This window comes from Diceros bicornis, chromosome 22, assembly GCF_020826845.1.
Source record: "Diceros bicornis minor isolate mBicDic1 chromosome 22, mDicBic1.mat.cur, whole genome shotgun sequence".
Taxonomy (NCBI): domain Eukaryota; kingdom Metazoa; phylum Chordata; class Mammalia; order Perissodactyla; family Rhinocerotidae; genus Diceros; species Diceros bicornis.
The window spans coordinates 37,832,894-37,854,698 of record NC_080761.1 but is presented as its reverse complement, the minus strand read 5'-3'; the positions used below and the strand labels follow the sequence as shown (position 1 = coordinate 37,854,698).

General features: G+C 39.7%; 1 protein-coding gene across 11 annotated transcripts in view; it reads left to right on the top strand.

Annotated features, from left to right (window-relative positions):
- Positions 1-21,805, top strand: part of FREM1 (FRAS1 related extracellular matrix 1) — a 152,016-nt gene that overhangs the window by 3,161 nt on the left and 127,050 nt on the right. For 9 of the 11 annotated variants that reach the window (XR_009223456.1, XM_058565807.1, XM_058565806.1 and 6 more), the window contains 2 exons: positions 18,957-19,067; positions 21,003-21,508. Coding sequence is in view for 10 of the 11 variants with exons in the window: in XM_058565807.1 (XP_058421790.1) it covers positions 21,275-21,508 (234 nt within the window). In the remaining variant the exon portion in view is untranslated. The remainder of the gene's footprint in view (positions 1-18,956; positions 19,068-21,002; positions 21,509-21,805) is intronic. The other 2 variants (XM_058565808.1, XM_058565809.1) reach the window with 1 other exon arrangement.

The window sequence follows — 21,805 nt, the reverse complement described above, 5'->3', positions numbered from 1 at the left end:
GTGAGTTTCCACCTCCCTGGGGCCCCATCTCTGCATTCTATCAAGTGTTATCGGCTGCTCAGTACTTACAAATGTTTCATGAATTCTTCTCTTAAAATAAATGAACAAGGACTTTGTCTCTTGAGGTCACACTCAATGACATGGTATTTTTATTCCAAGATCTACATTTCTTGTTAGCACAACAATTCTTCATTTTGTAAATTATAAGCCAAAACCATTGTGGAGTTAAGAAAACTTCAGAAAGGATAAAAATTCCCAGATGAGGATTCATCCAAAGGATTTAAAAGTTGTTGGGTATTTCTTGTCAAATCCCTGTCATAGCCCAGAATTTTTTTCCTGTAAAAGTGATTTTTCTCCTTGGAAAGACAACATGGCAACAACACAACAGCAATACTTTAATTTTGTTTTATATAAATCTTCCCCTTTGTTATAACATGTAGGATAATTCTATTTTATCCAATAAGCATTAGTGGTTGTTTTGAAACAGAAAGGTAGTATTGATAGGAGATCCCAAGTATTAAATCAGAGTGGTGTAGTAGAAAAAAGGAATGGCCTTTGAATAAATTTCAGCCAAGTTCTAATCCTGGGCTGCAGTGTTCTTTGGTTCTGTAATGTTGGCCAAGTGACTTGTCCAGATTCCTCCAGAGTAAAATGAGGGTATGGCTACACACCTCACCAGGTGTTTATAAGGGCTCAAAGATATTTTGAAAGCACCTAGCATGGTGCATGACCTAGGATAAGTGCTTGATAAATATTTCTTCTTTGGGAGAGGGCTAACACAGGTGTGAAGGCTGGAAAGAATAATATGTGTCAAGCCACTCAATTTATAGGTGAAAAGAAAAGAGAAACGAAAATAAAGCTTTCTTCCAGATCTCATTGACTGGGCAGAATAGATCTCAACCTACTACTTGCCCAGCGTTTAACCATGGTCAGCAGCCTGATCTACTCCCAGACTGAATAGAGGCATGAAACAGGTCCAAGAGCTCGCAGACTCCCAAAGTGATACGTTGGAGAGAGCAAAGGTGATGTGAAAATCACTCTGTCCTCATTTCTTCCTGACCCTTCAGACTTGGATTTTTATAGCTGTTTCAGATAAATATATAAGGAGAAGAATTGTTTCATTTTTCTTGGGATTTTGCTCCATTGTAGCAAGTGGCCCAGCCTCAGCGGGAAACGTGTGTTTGAGAATTTGAAACTCTGGGATTGCGCCACGGTCAGCCTATGAACTATCATCAAGTGGAAAGATGTAGACATTCAAACATGCCACTCTCTCTCCCTCTCTCTGTCTTTCTCTCTCTTCCACGTTAGGTCCAATATCTGCATTGGGATGAGTCAGTCACTCAACTGATATTTATTGAGCTTCCCTGTGCCAGGCCCAATGACTAGGGCTGGAGATACTTGAGTGAGCAGAACAATCATGGTTGTCATCTTCAAGAAGCTTACATCCTAGGGAAAAAAGCAGACATTTCTTAAACAACTGCAAATAAACAATTAAAGGACTGTAGTTGTGTAACATGTGGTAAGGGGTATTGTGAGATTCTATGCAAGCAGATAACACTAATCTGGGAGGTTGAGACCTGAAGGATGGGTAAAATTTAGCCAGGCAAATGGGGTGGTTAGTGGAAATAGGGAAAGGCATTCATGGCAGATAGAACAGCATGAACAAAACATGTAAAGGCCTGGAGTGGACAGTGCAGTGAGTTTAAGGAAGGGAAGAAGACCTGTGTGACCAGCTTGTCAGTGGCAAGGAGGAGAGTGGCAGGGTGCAATTATGCAGGGAAATCCAGTGTCACAGTTAAAAGGGACCCGAGAAAGCACCTAATCCACACTCCCTCCCTGAGACAAGGACTCTGTCCCGTGTCTGTACCTCAGCCCTTGCCATTGTGGGACAACTTTGAAGGAGATTTCTTTCTAAAAGTAAGTTGAGATTCCACCGCTCTTCCCTGGTTCTGCACCATGGAACCACAGAGTAAAGTCGCTCCTCCTTCAAATATTTGAAGACAGACTATGTTTTTAATAAACTGCTGCCAAAGTAGGTCTGCTCTTTCCCATACATATGTAATTGATTTTTGGGAATGTAGAGTTTTACATTTGTGCTTGTTGAAAGCGAACTTACTGGCTTCAGTCTATGACTCCAGCCTCCAATTATCAAGGTTGTGGATCTTGATTGTGTCCTCAGTGATAGCTGTTAACCTTCCTGGATTTGTGCTGTCAACTGGCTACACTTATCTTCTACCTTTGTTCAGGAATTTGGAAAACTGTTTAACCAGAGTAAGCCAAAAATGGAGCTATGAGCACAACTCAAGATGTTTCTTTTAAGAGAAATGGTGTCCTTAGCCTCTTTTTTTCCTCTTTTTAAGGAGGAAACTAGACACATCTCTATAGCCCAGACTCATAGCGATGTCTAAGTTTAAATGGGAAGAGCTCACAGATGTCAATGCGTGTTGGAATTCTTGTTTTAACAAAAATGCTAAAGGCACAGTTCAACTGTACTTGCTGATTTCATTTATTGATACACGTGTTGAATGCATATCACATGCAACAGACAGTTTTGTCCTCCTGCCTTCAAAACGCATAGATAAATAGCTACACCATCAGGTAGGGTGTGATAAATGCCCTGTGATGGGTTTAAATAAAATGTGAGTCTTCTGCAATGGCAGGAAGGACATCTTTCCAAATGGAATGATCAGGCCTTAGGGCATCTAGGAGGAGGCATTTCATGAAGCATTAATATGTGAGAAGGATGTTAATAAGGATGGGAGCAAAGACATTCCAGGCAGGGGGCAGACATGAGCAGGGGCATAGTGTCCAGCAGGTCATTGTGAATGTGTAACTGGAGGTTACAGGAGAGGATAGGGCTGTAGTTTTGGGATGCATAAGTCTAGAGATGATAGCCAAAGGCCGTGGGAGTGCATATATAGTGAGAAGTCAGTTGAGGTCAAATTTTTAAGAAATGCCACATTTTCAATGGTGCAATGTGACCAAGAGACAAGAAAAAAGAGAGTAGAAGAGAAGGAAGAGTGATAGAAAAAGAGGCATTGGTGAGGTAGAAAGAGAATCAGGAGTATATTGAGTCACATAAACCAGAGAAGAAGCAGTTATGCAGAAAGTGTGGGTAGAGGGCCTTGTTGGGTCCTACAGAGATCAGAAAGGATTGTCAGAGAAAAGTTCAATTTGATGTATCAATTAGTAGGTCACTGGCAGCCTTTGAGACAGCTATTTCAGTGGAGTGGTGGCAGTCAAAATCAACTTGTCCTTTTAGGGAATACACAGGTTGTGGGGATTAGGTAGAGAGCACTTTTCAAGGACATGGGATAATTGGTCAAGATGAGGCATATGATGGGGAAGGGAAAAAGAAAATGTTTGCTGAGTAGTAGTAGTAGTAATAGTCATAATACTAGTAGTAGTAAAAACACTAACATTTATTGAACACCCACTATGTGCTAGATGCTGACACATATTTCTTCATTTGATTCTCACAACACAACTACGGGTTGGTAATTTAACCCCTTTTTTCCGGTGAGAAAACTGAGACTTAGAGAACTTAATTTGACCAAGATGACATCACCAGTAAGCGCAGAATCAGCATCCAGATCTAAAGTCAGTGTGTCCCCAAGTCTCACTGGTACAGCAGCTTTCCTGATTCAGGCTTGGCTTCTCCCATGGGGAGGGCAGCTGGCCTGCTGATTAAAGTCAATTTATCCAAGTGATAATAAAAACAAAAAGCAAACAAGGATGGGGATCAAAAGGCAAATGCACCTGAAGAACTGATTTCTATCAGGTATGGGACAAATATCTCAAACTCAATTCTAAAATATAAAATATTTTTGTTAAATATTTTAAAATAATATTTTAAAATAATTTAAATATTTTAAAATAATTAAAAATAATATTTTAAAATAATTTAAAAACATTTAAAATATGTTAAAACATGAAGTCATGTCATTGAGCCTACAGGAAGTGGTCGTGATATAATGACCCACTGTGCCACAGCAATCAGGGCATCAGCAGTTCATTTCAAATTACAAACACAAGGACCTTTTCTCTCCTTTTATTCCCCTTACTTTCTTCATCTTTTCTTTTAATATTTTCTTGGTCTTAAGAAAATCAGACTTCTGCTAACCACATGTCATGGCTCAGTAACTTTGGTCTCCTCACTGGCTGTGACCTCTGCTACTAAGATCCACTGACTTTCACACAATAGATCTGAATGAAATGCCACGGCATTTTATCAAAACGATTTTGTTCAAATATTGGAAAATAGTTGGTGCCTTAAGCCCTTAGAATTCTTGGAACAATAGAAAAATAGCTGCTGCTGGAGGTACTGATTGGTAATTAAAAGGTCAATACCTGAGAGTGATTTTTCAGTAGGAAAAATTCAGCAGGAGTTGACTGGCCATTAGACTATATTAAATAGCTACCCAAAGAATTTAACATGGATTTTTATATCCTCCTCATATCTCATTTACCATGTGAGTTAATTTGCTAGGGTTGCTGTAACAAAGTACCACAGACTGGGTGGCTTAAACAACAGAAATTTAATTTCTCACAATTCTAGAGGCTAGAAGTCCAAGATCAAGGGGTCAGTAGGGTTGATTCCTTCTGAGGCCTGTCTCCTTGGCTTGTAGATGGTTGTCTTCTCCATGTGTCTGCACATAGTCTTCTCTCTGTACCTGTCTGTCCTAATTTCCTCTTTTTATAAGGACGTCAATCGTATTGGATTAAGGCCAGCCCTAATGACCTCACCTTTTTAAAGACTCTACCTTTAAATACAGTCACATTCTGAGATATAGGGGGTTAGAACTTCAACATATGAATTTTGGGGAAACAGATAACCCCCAACACCAGCCCATAACACCTTACCACCACGTCAAGAGCTCTGCTTGGTGTTAGTTAGCTGATCTCCCAAATTCTGAAGACATTACTACAGCAAAAGGAAATAGAATAAAACCTGTAGCTTCATAAATCCACATTTAAAAATCAGTTTATGATACACTCTGGATTTAGAGTGTGGCTTCAGGATGAGGTGACAGGGAAACTTCTTCAGGCAGGACTAGCTTTACACTTTTAAAAATCCCAGATGGAAACCATTTTATTTCTCTCATTTGGCCATAAATCCTGTGTGGTGCTGATTTGACTATTCGGGTTAGAAGGTAGCAGTGTGCCATGTGTAGCATTTTGCATTACAGATGCTACGTGGCCTCACCCACTGATTGTTGCTGAATTGCTTTATTGGTTTTTATTTGCTCCCCAATAAAGAGACATTTCTTGGTCTGTAGTTTTGTAAGTTACTTTGGTGCTAGGCCCCTTGTAGTCCGTGAAAATCACAGGCTACAGGATTCATTGGTAGGAGGACTCTGGGGTCCTCGTATATCCCTTCCCCACTGTAGTGTTTGCCTACATTACGAACGGCAAGTGAGGACAACCGTGTGAGCTAACGCAGACGCAAAGACACGGTCAGAAATCACAAACACAGCAGGCTTGCTGTCACGGGCAGCCCAGTGCTTACATGTACCACGTCTGAATCTTTAGCTCTGTGGCCAGAGAGATCTGAAATTAGGACTGTAAGACCCAAGACTTAAGACTTCAGACTTTTAAGACCTAGACATTTCAGACTTTTTAAGACTATGACTTAAGACCTAAAGAAAATAACATGGTAAGGAGCACATGTGCCCATGATGTGAGGGCAGCTGAATTTCTCTATTAATTAAAAACGACGACAGCAACAAAAGCTATCTTTACAACAATCTTGTGAAGTCAATATTATGAATCCCCACCGTACAGATGATAAAAGCAGGGCTGAGAAAGTTAAAGTAACGTACTTATATCGTAGGCTAAGGTTCTTTCTAAACACTAATGTGTTCAAAAAGTGAACAGTTTAGTCAAAGTGCTCATCCTTAGTTCAAAGGCTTAATTGAGGTCTGTCTACAAAGGATATGTGAGCTAAAGAGTACAACATAAATGTCGTGCATTATTATCTGGCTTTCTCTTTATATAAAAAGAAATAAACGGTTTTATTTAAAAAAGGAATTGACACTTTTTTCCTGCAAAACATTGATCTTCGTTTTTCGTTGTTGAGTAGAAAATTGTTTATCCCAAGCAGAAGGCTGGAGATAGTGAGATGGGTTCCAATGGAGAAGATGGAGGTTCACGACCATGTTAAGAAGTGTTGTAAGAGATTGAGATAATAGCCACTGTTTCATTGAAGAATTGACAAGAAGTAATTGGTACATTAGGAACACAAAGGGGAATTAGACTTTGGAGTCTAGTTATTAATTTACAGACCAGGAGGTTTGAATGGTTCTGCTCTGCAGCAGATTAAGCAGATAGCCTCACATCTCCTTCTAATCTGATCAATAATTTCTTTGCAAGTAACGATTTTAGGGAGATCTATTACTTCCTGCCTAAATCCAAACAACCATTTCTATTACATCTATATCAAACTATGAAAAAAAAAATCATGGAAATATATTAGCCTTGTAAATAATAAAATTGATTGCTACAATATATGTATTTAACATTGTCTTTAAAGATTCACAGCAAGGGAAAAGTTAGAATGCAATAAAAACTGGTGGTACCACAAAATTTTACTAGTTAAACTTTATGTTAATTTCTTTTATTTTAGACTTTGTTTGCTTCCTAACAGTTTTGCTAATTCAGGAAGCCGCTGCCTTGTGTCTGTACATCTCACACGTGTGACTGGCTTCCTAGGAATGGCTCTCCCAGCTAGGCTGTCAGGAAAGGTTCCTTCCTTTCCTCTCTGTCTGGGGCCATCGTATTTCTTCCCCATCCCTCCCCCAATCACCTCCAAACTGGATCTTGCTTCTAGCCTCTTTCTGATGCTAGTCTTATAGGTGGCATCCCCAGCCCTAGCCCCACCACCTCACGCTACCCTGCTGGTTTCCTGACATGCCAAAGAACCTAACTTCAGTCTTGGGACACTAAAGCTCCTTTTACTTCTTCTTATGCTTAAAGGAGAAGGAAATAAAGTGCAGTTGTTTACAGCAGTGATTCTCAATCCTGGCTGCTCATTAAAATCACCTAGAAAGCTTTTGAATTCAGATGTATAGGTCCCACTCAGACAAATTAAATCAGAAACTCTGGGAGAGGGGCTTGAGTGATCGTGATATGAAGCCAGAGATGGGACCTGCGAGTTTAGGGGTGACATTAGAGAAAACTCTTTCACCTCGGTGTGTTTCGCATTGTCATCAATAATGCAGACCATCATTAGCCCCCACGAGGACTGTTTGCTTCCTTCCAAGGCAGTGGAGTAGGGCTGAAACCATGAGAGTGAACTCTCTTTTGTAGCCAGTACTTTTCCTCAGGCTGTGGGAAATATCGGGGTCAACCACCCACGTTGCATGACTCCGGGAGACACTGTCTACTTTGTGGTCTGTGAAAACAGCACCCCTGGCACCCCTGGAGCATGGTCACAACACACATGGTGCCCTGGAATTTGATGTGCTGAACTGAGTGAAAACGAGTAAAGGAATCTCAACAACCTTTGGTCAACACTTCACAGGACAGATATGTGAGTGTGGTTTTCCACAGAAATATCTTCCACCATGATGAGTTTATGCAGTGCCCAGGGATGTCACAGTTTGAACTGCATTTGTCAGCTAGTCTGGGTACTGTGCCTATGGTAAATATGTTCTTACTTCTAGACAAACAATTTTGTAAACCAACTTTTTGACTATTTGTGTTTTGGAGACTACGAAAATATTTTAGCCAAGACCACTTGTGTGCTCCATATTTTTCTCTCTTTTAAAACATTTCCCTGACTTATTGGTGTTCGCAATTGTTATACGATGCCATTCTTATACATTGCTGTATTCTCCTGCACAGATTTATTCAACAGTAAGTCATCTAATCAGACTTCAGATACTTTATTTGCAGCCTGTGATATTTATGGAGATTTTGTTTTTGAACCAGTACTTGAAGCATTTTTAATCCCACTGCCAGAGAGCACCCTCCCATGCTCTCATCTCCGTAGCCCACTCCAAATTCTGCCAAAGTAAACAGATCCAGTTTTGCTCTTCTTAATGCAATTAAGCTCAGTGGGCCACAAAGGCACGAGGGACTTGTGCATGGTGCTGGGTGTGAGTTCACATGTGGGACCTCAACGTGGAATAATGTCCTGTGGGCCAGTGAGACCTGATGGCACTTGAGTGGCACTTGCGCAGCTGGGGATATGCAGATCCTCAGAAACGACAGAGCTATACAGCCTGGCTAAAATCACGCTTAGTCCCCTATTGCCTATTCTTGTGATCAGCAAGAAGTTGCTGTGGTTTGCCTTGTTTCTTTTTTGTTGCTGATGGCCCTGCACTGCTCTATAGAAAATTTTCTAGCTCTGTCTGAGTGTTACTGAAGAGTCAACTCAACCTAAGTCATAGAGTGTGTCAAAAGATGGCTCAACTAATAACTTTTTTGTTTTTTGGTGAGGAGATCAGCCCTGTGCTAACATCTGCCAATTCTCCTCTTTTTTTGCTGAGGAAGACTGGCCCTGGGCTAACATCCGTGCCCATCTTCCTCTACTTTATATGGGACGCTGCCACAGCATGGCTTGCCAAGCAGTGCATTGGTGCGTGGCCGGGATCAGAACCAGCGAACCCTGGGCCGCCACAGCAGAGCGCGCGCACCCAACCACTTGCGCCACCGGCCCGGCCCCCTAATAACTTTTTTTAAATTAATAAACTTTGGTTTCTGAGCGGATTTAGGTTGATAGAAAAATTGAACAGAAAGTACAGAGAGTTCTCACATACACCCCCTCCCCTCTGGTTTCCCTAGTAATTAACATCTTGTATTAGGTTGGTATATTTGTTATAACTGCTGAGCCAATTGTGATTATCCAAAACCCATAATTCACGTTAGGGTTCACTCTTGGTGTTGTACATTCTATGGGTTTTGACAGATGTTTAATGACATGTATCACCATTACAGTGGTAATTTTTTCAATATGTTTTAGAAAAAACTTTCTTTGATTGGCCTGGGGTAGAAAGGAGAAGGAGGGGCACTGACTTTGGTTGAGCCTTGCTGTGTGTGTGCATGCTGGGGACTTGGATTGAGCCATAATACATTTACATACGTTATCACATTAACTATTTTAATGACCCCAAAAGGTATCAATTATTGTACAGATGAGGAAACAGAGCCCAGGGGAGACTAAGGACCTTGTTCAAGGAAATGGTGGGACCAGGAGAGGCACACAGTCTGGGGGATCTGATTTACAGTCTGACTTTGGTGCTTATCACTACTGCATTTTCTTTCACTTCAGCTCCAACCGTACATGAGAACATTAAGCCCTCTCTCCTTCTTCTCTCTTTTTTTTAAGTATTGTTGTATCACAAAACTATCTGCAAAGTTATTTGTAAAAAAAAAAAGAAAAGTGGTGCATAAGTCACAGCTGAATGTCAAAATTGTGCTAAGGTCGTCAGCAGGGAGAGAACTCTCATTAGAGTTCTGTTAAGTTTAATTATTTGTTGGTTTTAAGAATTGCAGTGTTTTTATTCACTGCATCTCAGTACAGGATACTGTGGTTTACTTTCCACACTCTGCTTGTGTTAATGAATAAAGCAGCAGGCCCAACCAGCTATTTAGGCTTTGGCAAATCACTTAGCCTCTTTGGACCCCTATGTCCTCATCTTGACCACTGTGTGCTGGAGAGTAGAGCACGGTTCAGGAACCTGGGCTCTCAGGTGTGTCTGCTGGGGTTGGAATTCCAGCTCCACCATTTATTAGCATTTGCCTCGGACAAATTACTTATCTCTTTACTTAGAATCAGAATTTTTAGAATAGAATCTACTCCGTAGGCCATTGTGAAGATTAAATGAGTTAAAACAGTGCTAGAAGCAAAGTAAGTACATAAAATATGATGATGATGATGATGATATGTAAAAATGGAGGAGATGCTCCTTCCAACTCTAGAATTCTGTGATTTTTGATATACTGTGACTTGGGCTCGAACAACATTGCACCTTTTGTCATTTATCACCAAGTTTCTAAAGTCATCAAAAGCATTTTTATTACAGCAGATCTTTTAGCAAGAATATTTGTGATAGTTGGTCTCTCTTCTGCACCAGACGTCTATGAGTTTGAATTTTATCATTAGCAAGTAAATCATTTTATCATTAGCATGCAAGTAAAAAGGTCAAGTTATCATAGTACAGCTTAAGGAGCAATGCTGGGTAGTTTTCTGAATGTTTGAGCAATTCTTTTCACAATGAAATATTTCATCCTGAATAGTAGAAGTTCTTTAAGTGTATACTACTGAGTTTGATGAACTCATTAGAGCATTTTGCTCATATGCTATCATAGCAATACCATTTTGTACTGTAAAGTACTTGATTATAAAAGTCTCTCCCACAAGATCTCAATCTCTCAAAGATAGAGGTTATATTTTAGTTAACTTTTATGTATCCAATGCCTTCTACTGTTTCACAGAAAAATTCTGCTTCTGATGTAACATCTACCTTTGATTCTTTGACTATGCCACATTATTTCTCTCCATCTTTGAACGTATCATTTTCACCTTTCTAAATGCTATTTGTTCTTTCAAATTTAACTCTCTTCCCTTCAAGGAGGCCTCCCCTAAACCAAATCTGAGTCAAATGCTGCCCTCCTATTTATTCCTATAACACGCAATGCATTCCACCATTATAGCACCTACCACTCTTTTTGAATTGTTACTTTATATTTTGTCTTTCTGCATTAGACTATAAACTCTCTAAGAGCAGGAATTTTTTTTTTGTCTTTCTAATCCTAGCCCTTAGTACAGCCCTTGTCACAAAGTGGGTACTCAACAATCGCTTGTACAATGAATGAACAAATGAATTTGTCATATCCAAACAGAGAACCAGGATGTCTTCAAAAAATGAGATTGTTCTGGGAAGATGAACTCCTGAACATGAGTTAATGTAAATTTAAACAGGATCTCACTTTTCGACAATTTGGTGTTTCGTTGTGAATTTAAAGATCCAGAATTCACTCAAGAAGAGGAAAGCCAGTTTCAATCAGGGTGACTCTGGTTGGGAAGGTCCTAGGTGTGAGTTGTGTACATACCCATGGTTAGTCCCAGGTGAAGAACAGGTATAGTCAACCATAGTGAATGTGAGTGAGTGTTTTTCATCCTGTTTAAGTTATTCAATTAAAGCAAGCTGTTGTGAAAATTTATATGACACAACCTTCTGGCTAAAAGCAAAATGAAAGTAAATTATGGTGACTTCCTAATCTTCAAGGAAATGCCTTTGATAGTTTAAGATGTGTTAATAGTCATTAAAAACAGAACTGTAATGGAAACTTCTCCCTCTGTAATCAGTTTTCTCTACCTTTGAAGGTAGTTTTAGTAGAAGATATCTGTAGAGAAAGGCCAGATATCTGGTTTCCAAAGAGTAGCCTGGAGTCTGAATTTCTGGTATAGCTTCATTAAGTATGGGTTTATCAAGTATAACCAGAAATTTTATAGATACCATGTGTCCATCCTATATTTCAATCATTTTAATTCCCTAACCTGGTGTCTCTTGAATGATTTCTCAAAGAAACTGTTTTTTTAATGGAAAAAAAAGGTTTTTTATAAGTTTTCAAACTTTGGGCTTGAAAGTTTCCTTTCTGCAGGACTTCTTAGAGCCTTTAATATGCTTATATTACATTGTGAATATTTAAAAGGAGATTTTTGCATTCTATGCTTCAAATGTATTTGGATATAGAAGACTTTTTGGAAAACTTTGAACATCTCCAATATGCACATTTTAACAAACACAATTTGCAAAATGTGGCCTTTATCAGCAGGAGAGACACTGAACTGTTGAAAAATCTAAGAAAGGAAACCTCTTAACGAGTTTGTGTGGTAGTCAAAGATCCATCGTTGCATCCTTGGTCTTGGCAGCATAGCCTGAGGGAGGGCTTTCTCTCCATAGTTCTGTGAGTCTGTCAGTGCTTCCTGAGATCTGGGAAAGAAGTACTGAAAGGGATATTTCTGGACTAAGCATCTATGATTTAAGTCAGCTGCCTGGGATGGTGGTCATCGCACTGGTCTGGATGACAGGAGAACTAAGGTCCCAATCCAGGCTTGATTTCCAGATAACTATGTGATCTTCGTGTTAAAAAAATGATTAAAGACGACAATTTAGGTGAAACAAGCAAACTTTATTTAACACTTCATGAAGTGGACAATCTCCTTTTGGAGAACTACAAAATGGGGCAGAAGGCAAGAAGCTTTTACAGGAAAAAGAATAAAGAACAAGGAAGAGGCAAACAGAAAATATCTGATGGCTGGGGCCACATAGTCAACCTTGTCTGGAGCGAGAAGGCCCAGAATTGGCTTGGCGTTTGGGGATTGGCTGACTGAATATACTGCATTTCTGGTCAAGCGGAGTATTTACAGGGACAGGAAAGTTATCTAAGTTTTGCTTTGCTGACATGGCGTCCTGGGCAGGAGCGGCTCCATCTTGGGCCTAGAACGTTATTTCAACATTACTAAAGTCACTTTACTGACATGGGACTTCCTTTCTTCTGTAAAATGAAGGGGCTGCTAGAAGAGAAAATACAAATGGTTAATGGACATTAAAAATAAATAAATAAAAAGCTAAATCTCCAGTAAACAAAGGAATGCAAATTAAAATAGTGACAGGGCACAACATTTCACTTGGGAAGTGAGTAAAGATTAAAGGGGATGATACTGAATGTCAGCAGTGAACAAGGCTGGTAAAGGTGTAAGTTAGTACCATTTTTCCAGAAAGCATGCATATTAAGAGCCTCACAATAAGTTTCTACCCTCCACTTCTAGAAAACTATCAAGAGGAAAGAACTAGAAAAATAAACTAATTTATAATTAAGGATTTTTCATCACAATCTATTGACATAGTAACTACTCAATGTAAAAACAGAATGACTATCGAGATCATAGTATATCCATGTAGTAGACAGAGTGCACAGATGAAAATGAAGATCACAAGGAACGTTTAACAGCATGGAAAATGCTTAGAATAGAAGGTTGTGTTAGCTGAAAAGAATGGCACACAACTCTTTTAGTGGTATGGTTCTAATTAAGTTTAAAAACTGTATATATGTACGCATACGCAGGAAAGCCTAAGGGTGCTTTCTTTGGGTATTGGGAAAGTGTATTTTTGCCTTTTCTTTATGTTTTTGTATTTTTATCTTTTAATGAGCATACATTTCTTTTATACACATAAAAGGAAGTTAGAAAAAACAAATCAATTGATAAATAAAATGAAGGATATGGACTAGTTGATTTCTAAAATTTCTCCTAAACCATACGTTCTATGATGTAGATTACATTTTAGAAAAAATTGCCGAGTGGGGGAAGCAGAATGTTATAAACAAAATCAACACACATTTTATTGATTTAATAGACTCGAATATTGAAGTGGTCTGTTTGCCTCGAGGCCTTTAAACTGTGCTTGTGGTGTAAGGAGTTGGGATGTTAAGATGTTGGTAGACAGGGTATCTGCGTTAATTCTATGCTCTTAAAGTAACAGCTATTTCCTTGGAAGAACATGGTCTCCAGTGAAACTTTAACTCCTACAACAGTCATCAGTTGCTGTCTGGAACCATAAAGGAAGTTGTTAAGAGTTTGCACACTGTGTGTGCAAACACACCCCAGGGGTAGTGAAGCAATTGCAGAGTACAAGATTTTGTTATAATGGGAAGCAGTATAACAGAGTGGTTAAGTGCAAACCAGGTTACAATCAGAAGGACACAGACTCTGGAATCAAACTGATGATCCTGGGCAAGTCACTTAATCTCTTTGTGCCTCATTTTCCAAAGTAAAATTACTACCTACCTCTTAAAACCACAGTAGGAATTAAAGAAGATAATATATGTAAAGTACTTTGAACAATGCCTAGCCCACAGTAAGCGCTTAATAAATGTTAGTTTTTATTATGATTATTATGTCACTTCCTTAGCTCACTGTTTATCTATAAAATCAGAATAATTCAAAACTGCTTTATATGTTTGTTGTGAGAAGTAAATGAAGACATGCATATAAAGGATATAGCCCAATGCTTGTGTATAGTAAGTAAAAAGTACTACTAATGAAAAATTGAGAAAAGGAAGATACAAAAAATTGTTTGTTAAAGAAAAATAATCTTAGAAGTCACAAGTGATTTTTTTCTTCTCCACAATTCTATTCTCCCTGTCTGAGAGAAGTCACTCTGGAAATCCTGTGTTGGGCAAGATCGCCAAGGATTTTCCACTCTTGTGGGGTCATTGAACAATTAAAGATTCATAAGAGGTTACAAGCATCTTGAAAGAGAAGAACCTGGTTTATGGCCGTGTCTCCCAGTGCTGCTTTTGTAGTATGGCTCAGGCATTCTCAACTGGAGGGAATGGAAGGAGATTGTCAGGATACAGCAGGGAAGAGCACTTCACCAGGATGCCAGAGGCCTCCTTCTTCCAGGCCCTGCAGGTTCCCGCTATGACCTTGGGCAAGTCTCAGAATGTTGACATCTCGCTGCCTGTAATGAGGAGCGATTAGACTTCTCTCTCTCTCTCAGGCACGTGGTGAGGTCAGAGGAGGCAGTGGATCTGAAGTCCTTGGTAAAGTCTATCTAAGTCTAATTTCCTCAACTAAAACACAAAAAAGAGAACCGTTTTCTCTGAGTTTAGACAGCTAGTTTTTCCCTGTGGATACAGTTCTCCTGATTTCCTATTCATTGCTCCTCGGTGAATCAATTTATGTTACATATGATTGGAATTCAATCCAGTCGTCCTATGGATAATGGTATTCAGTTACAAATTTATGATTGAAACGTTTACACTGGATTTATATGAATAACTTTGGAAATTCATTTGGGTGAAAATTATGAGGATGTAAAAAATCCATCAGAAAAATTTTTATGATGGCTTCAAAAGTTCAGTTTGACTGGCATTTTAAAGATTTTAATGTGGAGTAAAAGTCAGACAATCTCACTGGCATTCTTTTTTTTTTTTTTTTTAAAGATTTTATTTATTTATTTTTTCCCCCCAAAGCCCCAGTAGATAGTCGTATGTCATAGCTGCACATCCTTCCAGTTGCTGTATGTGGGACGCGGCCCCAGCATGGCTGGAGAAGCGGTGCGTGCCCGGGATCCGAACCCGGGCTGCCAGCAGCAGAGCGCGTGCACTTAACCGCTAAGCCACGGGGCCGGCCCTCACTAGCATTCTTCACCATTCTAGCAAAGGACATCAAAATCCTTGTTTGGGTGGGTGGAAATGGGTCCATCCTGAGTTGGCTATTTTTTGCTTAAAACGCCACTTCTCTATTAGTTTATTTTCTTTCTTAAAGACTTTAGGGTACTTGTGAGATCTAAAGCTGCGAGTCAGGAGCTAGGAGCCTCAGGCACAGGGAAGACGAAAGGTTCCATTGTCTACACCATCTTCAGTTGATTAATAACAACTACGTGGAACACTGAAAGAAGAGCTTGCAGGCCACATAGGAGTTCAGCAAACAGCAAAGCAAGCAAACAAAAGCTATGATTGATCATCGATATCTTGATATCTGTGCTGGGCACAGGGGGAGGAAGGCACTTTCCCTGTGTTGTATAGCTAGGATTGCAAAATTCCAAAGAGAAACGATAGTAAATATGATTCTCATCAGGCACGTCATTACCCTTGACCATCGAGAGTTTCCATTACAGAGAGAGCCTAGGAGTACAGCTGGGATCCATTTTTTTCTCGTTGTGCACAGATTATCTCAGATAAGTGAGAGGAGTATCATGTTTATATCAACATGAAAAATACATTCTCCTACGGTTAAACCAAATGTGTAATCACAAGATAAATACTAGCTCACATTTCCCCTCCCCCAGATAAAATGTTACTAAATTATTTTCTTCTGTTAAGGAAAATTACCAAGAAAGAAAGTTTGGTTGAAGAAACCTTTTTTGAATTTGTATAAGGAAGAACTCAAAGCAGAGTGCTTTTCCACTTTTCAGAACAACTTTTCACCCATTTTTATTGGCTTGTGCAGATATACTTAGAATACATGATTTCCACGTGAAGAAAAAAGGCAATGGTGGGAAAACGGTCTGTAAGAGCAGAACTGATTTGCAGCCGTGACAGGAGGATTTTGAAATGCTGGAAGCAGCTGAATCACTCAAGCAAGCAGAGACAGGATTTGTTTCTGTTGCAGAATCAAATTAAGTCTGATGTGGCTAAAGGCCAGTTTACAAGCTCCCTTGAGGAATCAAGCCAAGTGCCCTTTCTACTTCTGCTGTCAAATGCCCCCACTGATTCTGCTGACCCCGCGGGTGCCCATCAGCAATCAGAGGAAGCTGTGGACAGATGGATTCTGAAGATCTGACTTGGCCCTAAGCTGGGACCAAGAAAATGGAGTTCTCAAGATGTGCTAGGCTTCCCATTAGTATTGTCAAGTAAATTTTGGCTGTCTCTGGACACCATAATTTTGTATCAGCGACAAGACAGTTACCACCATTTTAGTTTGGGGGGAGATAAAAGACCCACCATTGTCTGTGAAATCTTCTTTAATTTAGAGTCCTGATTTCCTTTGCTGTTGTTCTGTGTTTTGTTTATTTGTTTGTTTGTTTACCCTTTCACTCTCCGTCTGTTCATCCGAATCCTTTTCTCTTTCCCTTCCTGTGCCACCTTCTTCAAGCAAAAAATCAAAGCAATATTTTCCATGGAATGTCCACATACTTGGTGTTTCCCAATACCAAGAGAAAAATACAAGAGCAAAATTAGAATGTAAATAAAACATAAATATAGCATACTCTTTTGATCTTTATTGAGCCTAATTTTATAAACTTCATCCAGGCCCAGTTGATGAAAGGATAAGTTTTGTTTGATTTTGAATTTGGAAATTGTTCTGCTTACACTCTTCTTTTCCTCCTAGTTGTATTGCTTCAGGTTGTTTCTGAAATATTAGAACTCAGTTTTTACTACTATATCCTGTCTTAAGACAATGAGGAAGAAAAAGATAAAATTAGAATGTAAATAAAACATACATGATTTGGCTTTTACTGAACCTAATTCTGCTGCCTTCACCAAGGCACCAGTCTTGCTATTCTATTTTTCTCAAGACAAGCTTTAGTCTCTGATTCCTTTGAAATATTTTGTAATAATAATGTTACATTTGTATGGGGCTTTATAATGAAGAAAATATTTCCATATGGATTATTTCATTTCTTCTTATAGGGAAACTGGAAGAGGGAGGATGGATGGCCCCATTTTTGAGGGAGGAAACTGATATTCGTAAGAATCAATCCAGATCTTCAGAATTCAATCTACTCTATTTTTCACACCGTTGTGGCACAGAGAGCCACAGAAATAGATTTACTTTTCTTTCTCTCTTGTCTCTTCCTGGTAGATGAACATTAGGATCTTGGTCTTTGCCCTTATCTCCTAATTAAGGACTTATCATGATCTAATTAGAGAATGAGCTATGGCCCCATATGCTGTTAGGTAAGAAGTTACAATATTTAGCTGATTAGTGACTAAATTAATAGAAAAACTTGAAGAATAAGGTGATTGTTAAAGGTATAAAGTTCAGTCATGAGTAGCAAAATAAACCCCCCAAAACAGTGGGTTAAACAAGAAAGTTTACTTTCTCTGCCATGTAACATTCTGGCAGAATGGGCTGGTACGGTGACTCTGCTTTGCATATGGCCCAGAGACCTGGTTTCCTTCTAGCTCAGAGCTCTGTCAGCCTATGGCATGGCCATGATCCTTATGTGCAAGGCAGTATCCTCAATCCGGGCAACAGGGTGGAGGAAATCATGAAGATAAATCTATGAATAAAAAAGATTAAAATTCTCACTTTTATGAGGGAGATGGTAATGAACTACGTAAATAAGCAAATGTATTATACTACACGGTTATAAGTGCTAAGGTTAAAGACAAAGCAGAAAAGGATGCTGGGGATGAAAGTATCATAATCTGAATGGGGTAGTTAGGGTGGACACACTGCAAATGTGACATTTAATGGATAACTTGACAGGGGTGAGGTGGAAAGAGGGATATCTGGTGGACGAATGTCTGTGCCAGAGGGAACAGCAGGTGGGAAGGTTCGGGATGGGGGTGAGAAGGGGAAGATTGATCTTGATTTGTTTGAGGCAAAGCAAAGATGCTAGTATAGTTGGAACAGAGTGAGCAAAGGGAAGACAAACAGGAGATGAGATGAGAGAGGGAAGGGGAAACAGATTACATAGTGCCCTACAGGCCATCATCAGGGCTTCAGCGTTTAAGATGAGAAGCGATTGGTGGTTTTGGGCACAGAAGTGACATGATATAAGTAACAATTAATAGGAACCTCAGCTGCCATGCTGAGAAATGCCTACAGGGGAGGCAAGAGGAGAAGCAGGGTGATCAAATAGGATGCTATTGCTGTCATTCTGCAGGGTTGGTGGCAGCTTGGCCCAGAGTGATAACAATGGAAGTAGTGAGTAGTAGTTGGATTCTGGATATGTTTTAAAGGAAGAGAGCATTAAATTTATATTACTGTGTAAACAAATTACTACAAACTTAGTGCCTTAAAACAACACAAATCTATTATCTCACGGTTTTCACTGGTCAGGGGTCCAGACATGGCTTTCCCGGGTTCTCCGCTTGAGATTGTCTTCAGACTGCAATCAAGGTGTTGACTGGGGTCCATTCTTATCTGGAGGCTTGATTTAGGAAAAATCTTCTCCCAAGCTCATTCAAGTTGTTGGCAGAATTCTTTTCCTTGTGACAGTAGAACTCATGGAGGCTTGCTTCTTCAAGTTCTTCAGGAGAGCCTCTAGCTCCAGTCTGCTAAGAGAGTCTGTTATCTATATAATGTAATGTAATCATGGGAATGACATCCATCACTTTTGCCTTAGTCTGTTGGTTGAAAGTGTCACAAGTTCTGCTGTCACTCAAGGGGAGGGAACTTCTGGATACTAGGAGGCTGGAATTATTGGAGGTCACCCTAAGGTCTGTCTGCCACAACGAACAAAGGATTTCTTTTGTTGTTTATCTAGATGTAGAATGTGAGACAAAGAAGAGAACAACTGAAAAGTTGGAGTTGCCATTAACTGAGATATGGAAGACTGAGGGAGGAAAGACCAAGAGCTCAATTTTGGCTACACAAAGTACGAGATGCCTGTTACGTATCCACGTAGAGACGTCAAATAGACAGTTGCATTTACGATCTAGAGTTAAGGGAGGAGGTTAGAGATATACATTTGGGACTCATTACATATAAGCTGTGTTTAAAGCCAAGGAATGAGATCACTAGGGAGTGAGGGTAGAAAAAAAACAGGTCCAAGGACTGGGCCCTAGGTTCCCCAACATTAAAAAGTCAGGGGGTCTAGGAAGAAGCAGCAAAGGAGAAGTGAGATAAGAGGAATATGTGAGAGTGTAAAGTCCTGGAAATGTCAAAATTGACTATAGTGGAGCAATTTTAAATGCAGTCGGAGCTGCCTTTCCAGAGAAACTGCGTTGCTGTCTTGAACCTTGGGCTGGGCCAAACCTTCGAACTGGGCCAAAGAGGCAATTGTTTTACAAGCAATTGTTTGAGAAGTCAGCAGGAGAATGGACATCCTGATCACAAAGACCAAGGATTGTGAAATTCCTGCAGACAGAATCAATAGTCAATCAATGTTTAGCCAAGACTAGCTTCTGCCTCCAACTCCAATTACCATTCTTTGTAATACAACCTCCCTTCTTTACCTTTAGAAGCCCCTGCCTTTTACTCCCTAGTGGGATGCTCTTGGAGTTTCTACCTGAATCTCTGCTCCCTGAATTGCAATTCTTTGATCCCAAATAAACACTTTGACTCAAACTGCTTTCTGTTTCTGAAGGTTGACAGAAACAAGGTTTGATTTTGTAGTGAAAGTTTAACAACCAGATTTGCATTTTTCACCAAATAAGGCAAACTAATTTATCCCGAGTGTGGGCAACGTGGTCAGTGGGAGCATGTGAACTGTTTTATCTGGGGACAGACACCATAAAAGAACAGGCCACTCTGTAAATCATACACCCTCTCTGGTGTCAGGTGACATATGTCATGCACTACCTCAAAAGCGAAAGGTTTCAAACAGTGATAAGAGAGTGAGTCTTCCCTTAATGAGTTAGATGTGGATAAGAGAGGCATTTTTGTTCACACCCTTCTGACAAACATCTATTTCAGTATCCACAGACAGAAATCATTAAAATGTATGGCCCTTCTAAGGGCATAATAAATCACCATGGGTTCACCTAATCACATCTTAACTTAAGGACATATTTCAGTACATTTTACTTTGGATAAAATCGTTTCTGCTCTTATAGAACACAAAAATAATAATAAAATTCTAAGTGGTTAAAATAGAAACAAAGACTCCATTTGTGCAAATTCAGTACATTATAATGTAATTAGTATTGTAGATAATGTAAATATGCATGTACATCCATTGTGTAGTTAGCCATATATATTGAAGCTACGTTACTAGATTCCTAGTCCCTGTTACACATAAACAAAAACCCATATGTTCACTTAGAAAAAAATATATTTCTCAAATTTCCACTCAAGTGTTTCTTAGGTATCTTCATTCCCCAGCAAAGTCAGAATTGTGCCCATGTGACAAATTATTAAGCCTATTTCTTATTTGGGTAGCATTGATTTAGAATTAATCATGTTTTGAAACAGTGTGCAAAAAATTCTATCAGCTCTCTTACACAAATTAGAGTATAGTCCTCATTTATCAAATGAGGAAACAGAAGCAAAGAGATCAAGAACTTTCTCTAAACGCAGAGGACCAAACGCTGCGCTTGGGCTGTGAGGCTGGGTGGCTTCTGTTGGACCACACAGCTGACATCCGATTGGGGCATGCTGAGTCTGGAAGCAGGAGTTACTAGCAGGGTAACGAAATGGCTGCACTGCCTTTCAGATGGGCCTGGAGGTCAAGTTAGTTTATTTGTTTTTAATTTAGCTAAATTATAGGGTGGTTGAAAGATTCCTTTGTCGGTAGGGATCTTTTGAATAGCCACACAAACCTTTTGGTTTCTCTCTCTCCTTTTCCTCCAACCCTTTCTCCCATTTGCAGGATTAAAAAAGCGCTTGGGAGGCACATTAATCTTGCTGGCGTTGTCAGGAGCGATCAGTGAATTTTATTAAAAGCCCCGGGATTGCCTGAAAGGCCTTCTTGTCTGAGTTTGAAATGAAAGGGACATGTTAAGATCTTGGGGCACATTATTGGGACCCTTTGTCCTGTCCCTTGGACTATGAGCTGACACCTCCAAGGAAGCACAGAAGCCCTCCTTTGTTGAAGGGATTTCACCGCTGGACGCTGGACAGAAGGAGTTGGCCCTTGTCAGCATGAGCTCTCTGAGTTGGGGCGGGCTGAATGCCCTGCTGCTGCTGGTCCTCCAAGGCTGGGCAAGCCCCACCTTCATCAGCGTCAACCGTGGAGTCAGGGTGATGAAGGGCAGCTCTGCCTTCCTGTCTGGAGATGACCTGAAGTTTGCCATTCCCATAGAGAAAGATGCTTGCAAAGTTGAAGTGGTGATGAATGAGCCAATAACCCAGAGAGTTGGGAAACTCACTCCACAGGTAGGTCATTCTCGAGATATTCTATTTAGTAGTGTGTATGAATGTGAGTGTGTGAATGTGAGAGAGGGAAAGAAGGAAAGAGAGAGGAAAAAAAACAAGTGTAAAAGGTCTCCCTTCAAGCTACCAAAGGTAAGTATTGTAAGACATTTAAATTTGAAATAGTGGAGTTAGCAGGCATAATATTGCACTGTTTTTCTATACAGTTTGTTTTTTTAAATTGAGGTATAATTGACATATAACATTATATTAGTTTCAGGTGTACAATGTAATGGTTCAATTTTGAATGTTCTTGGCTGA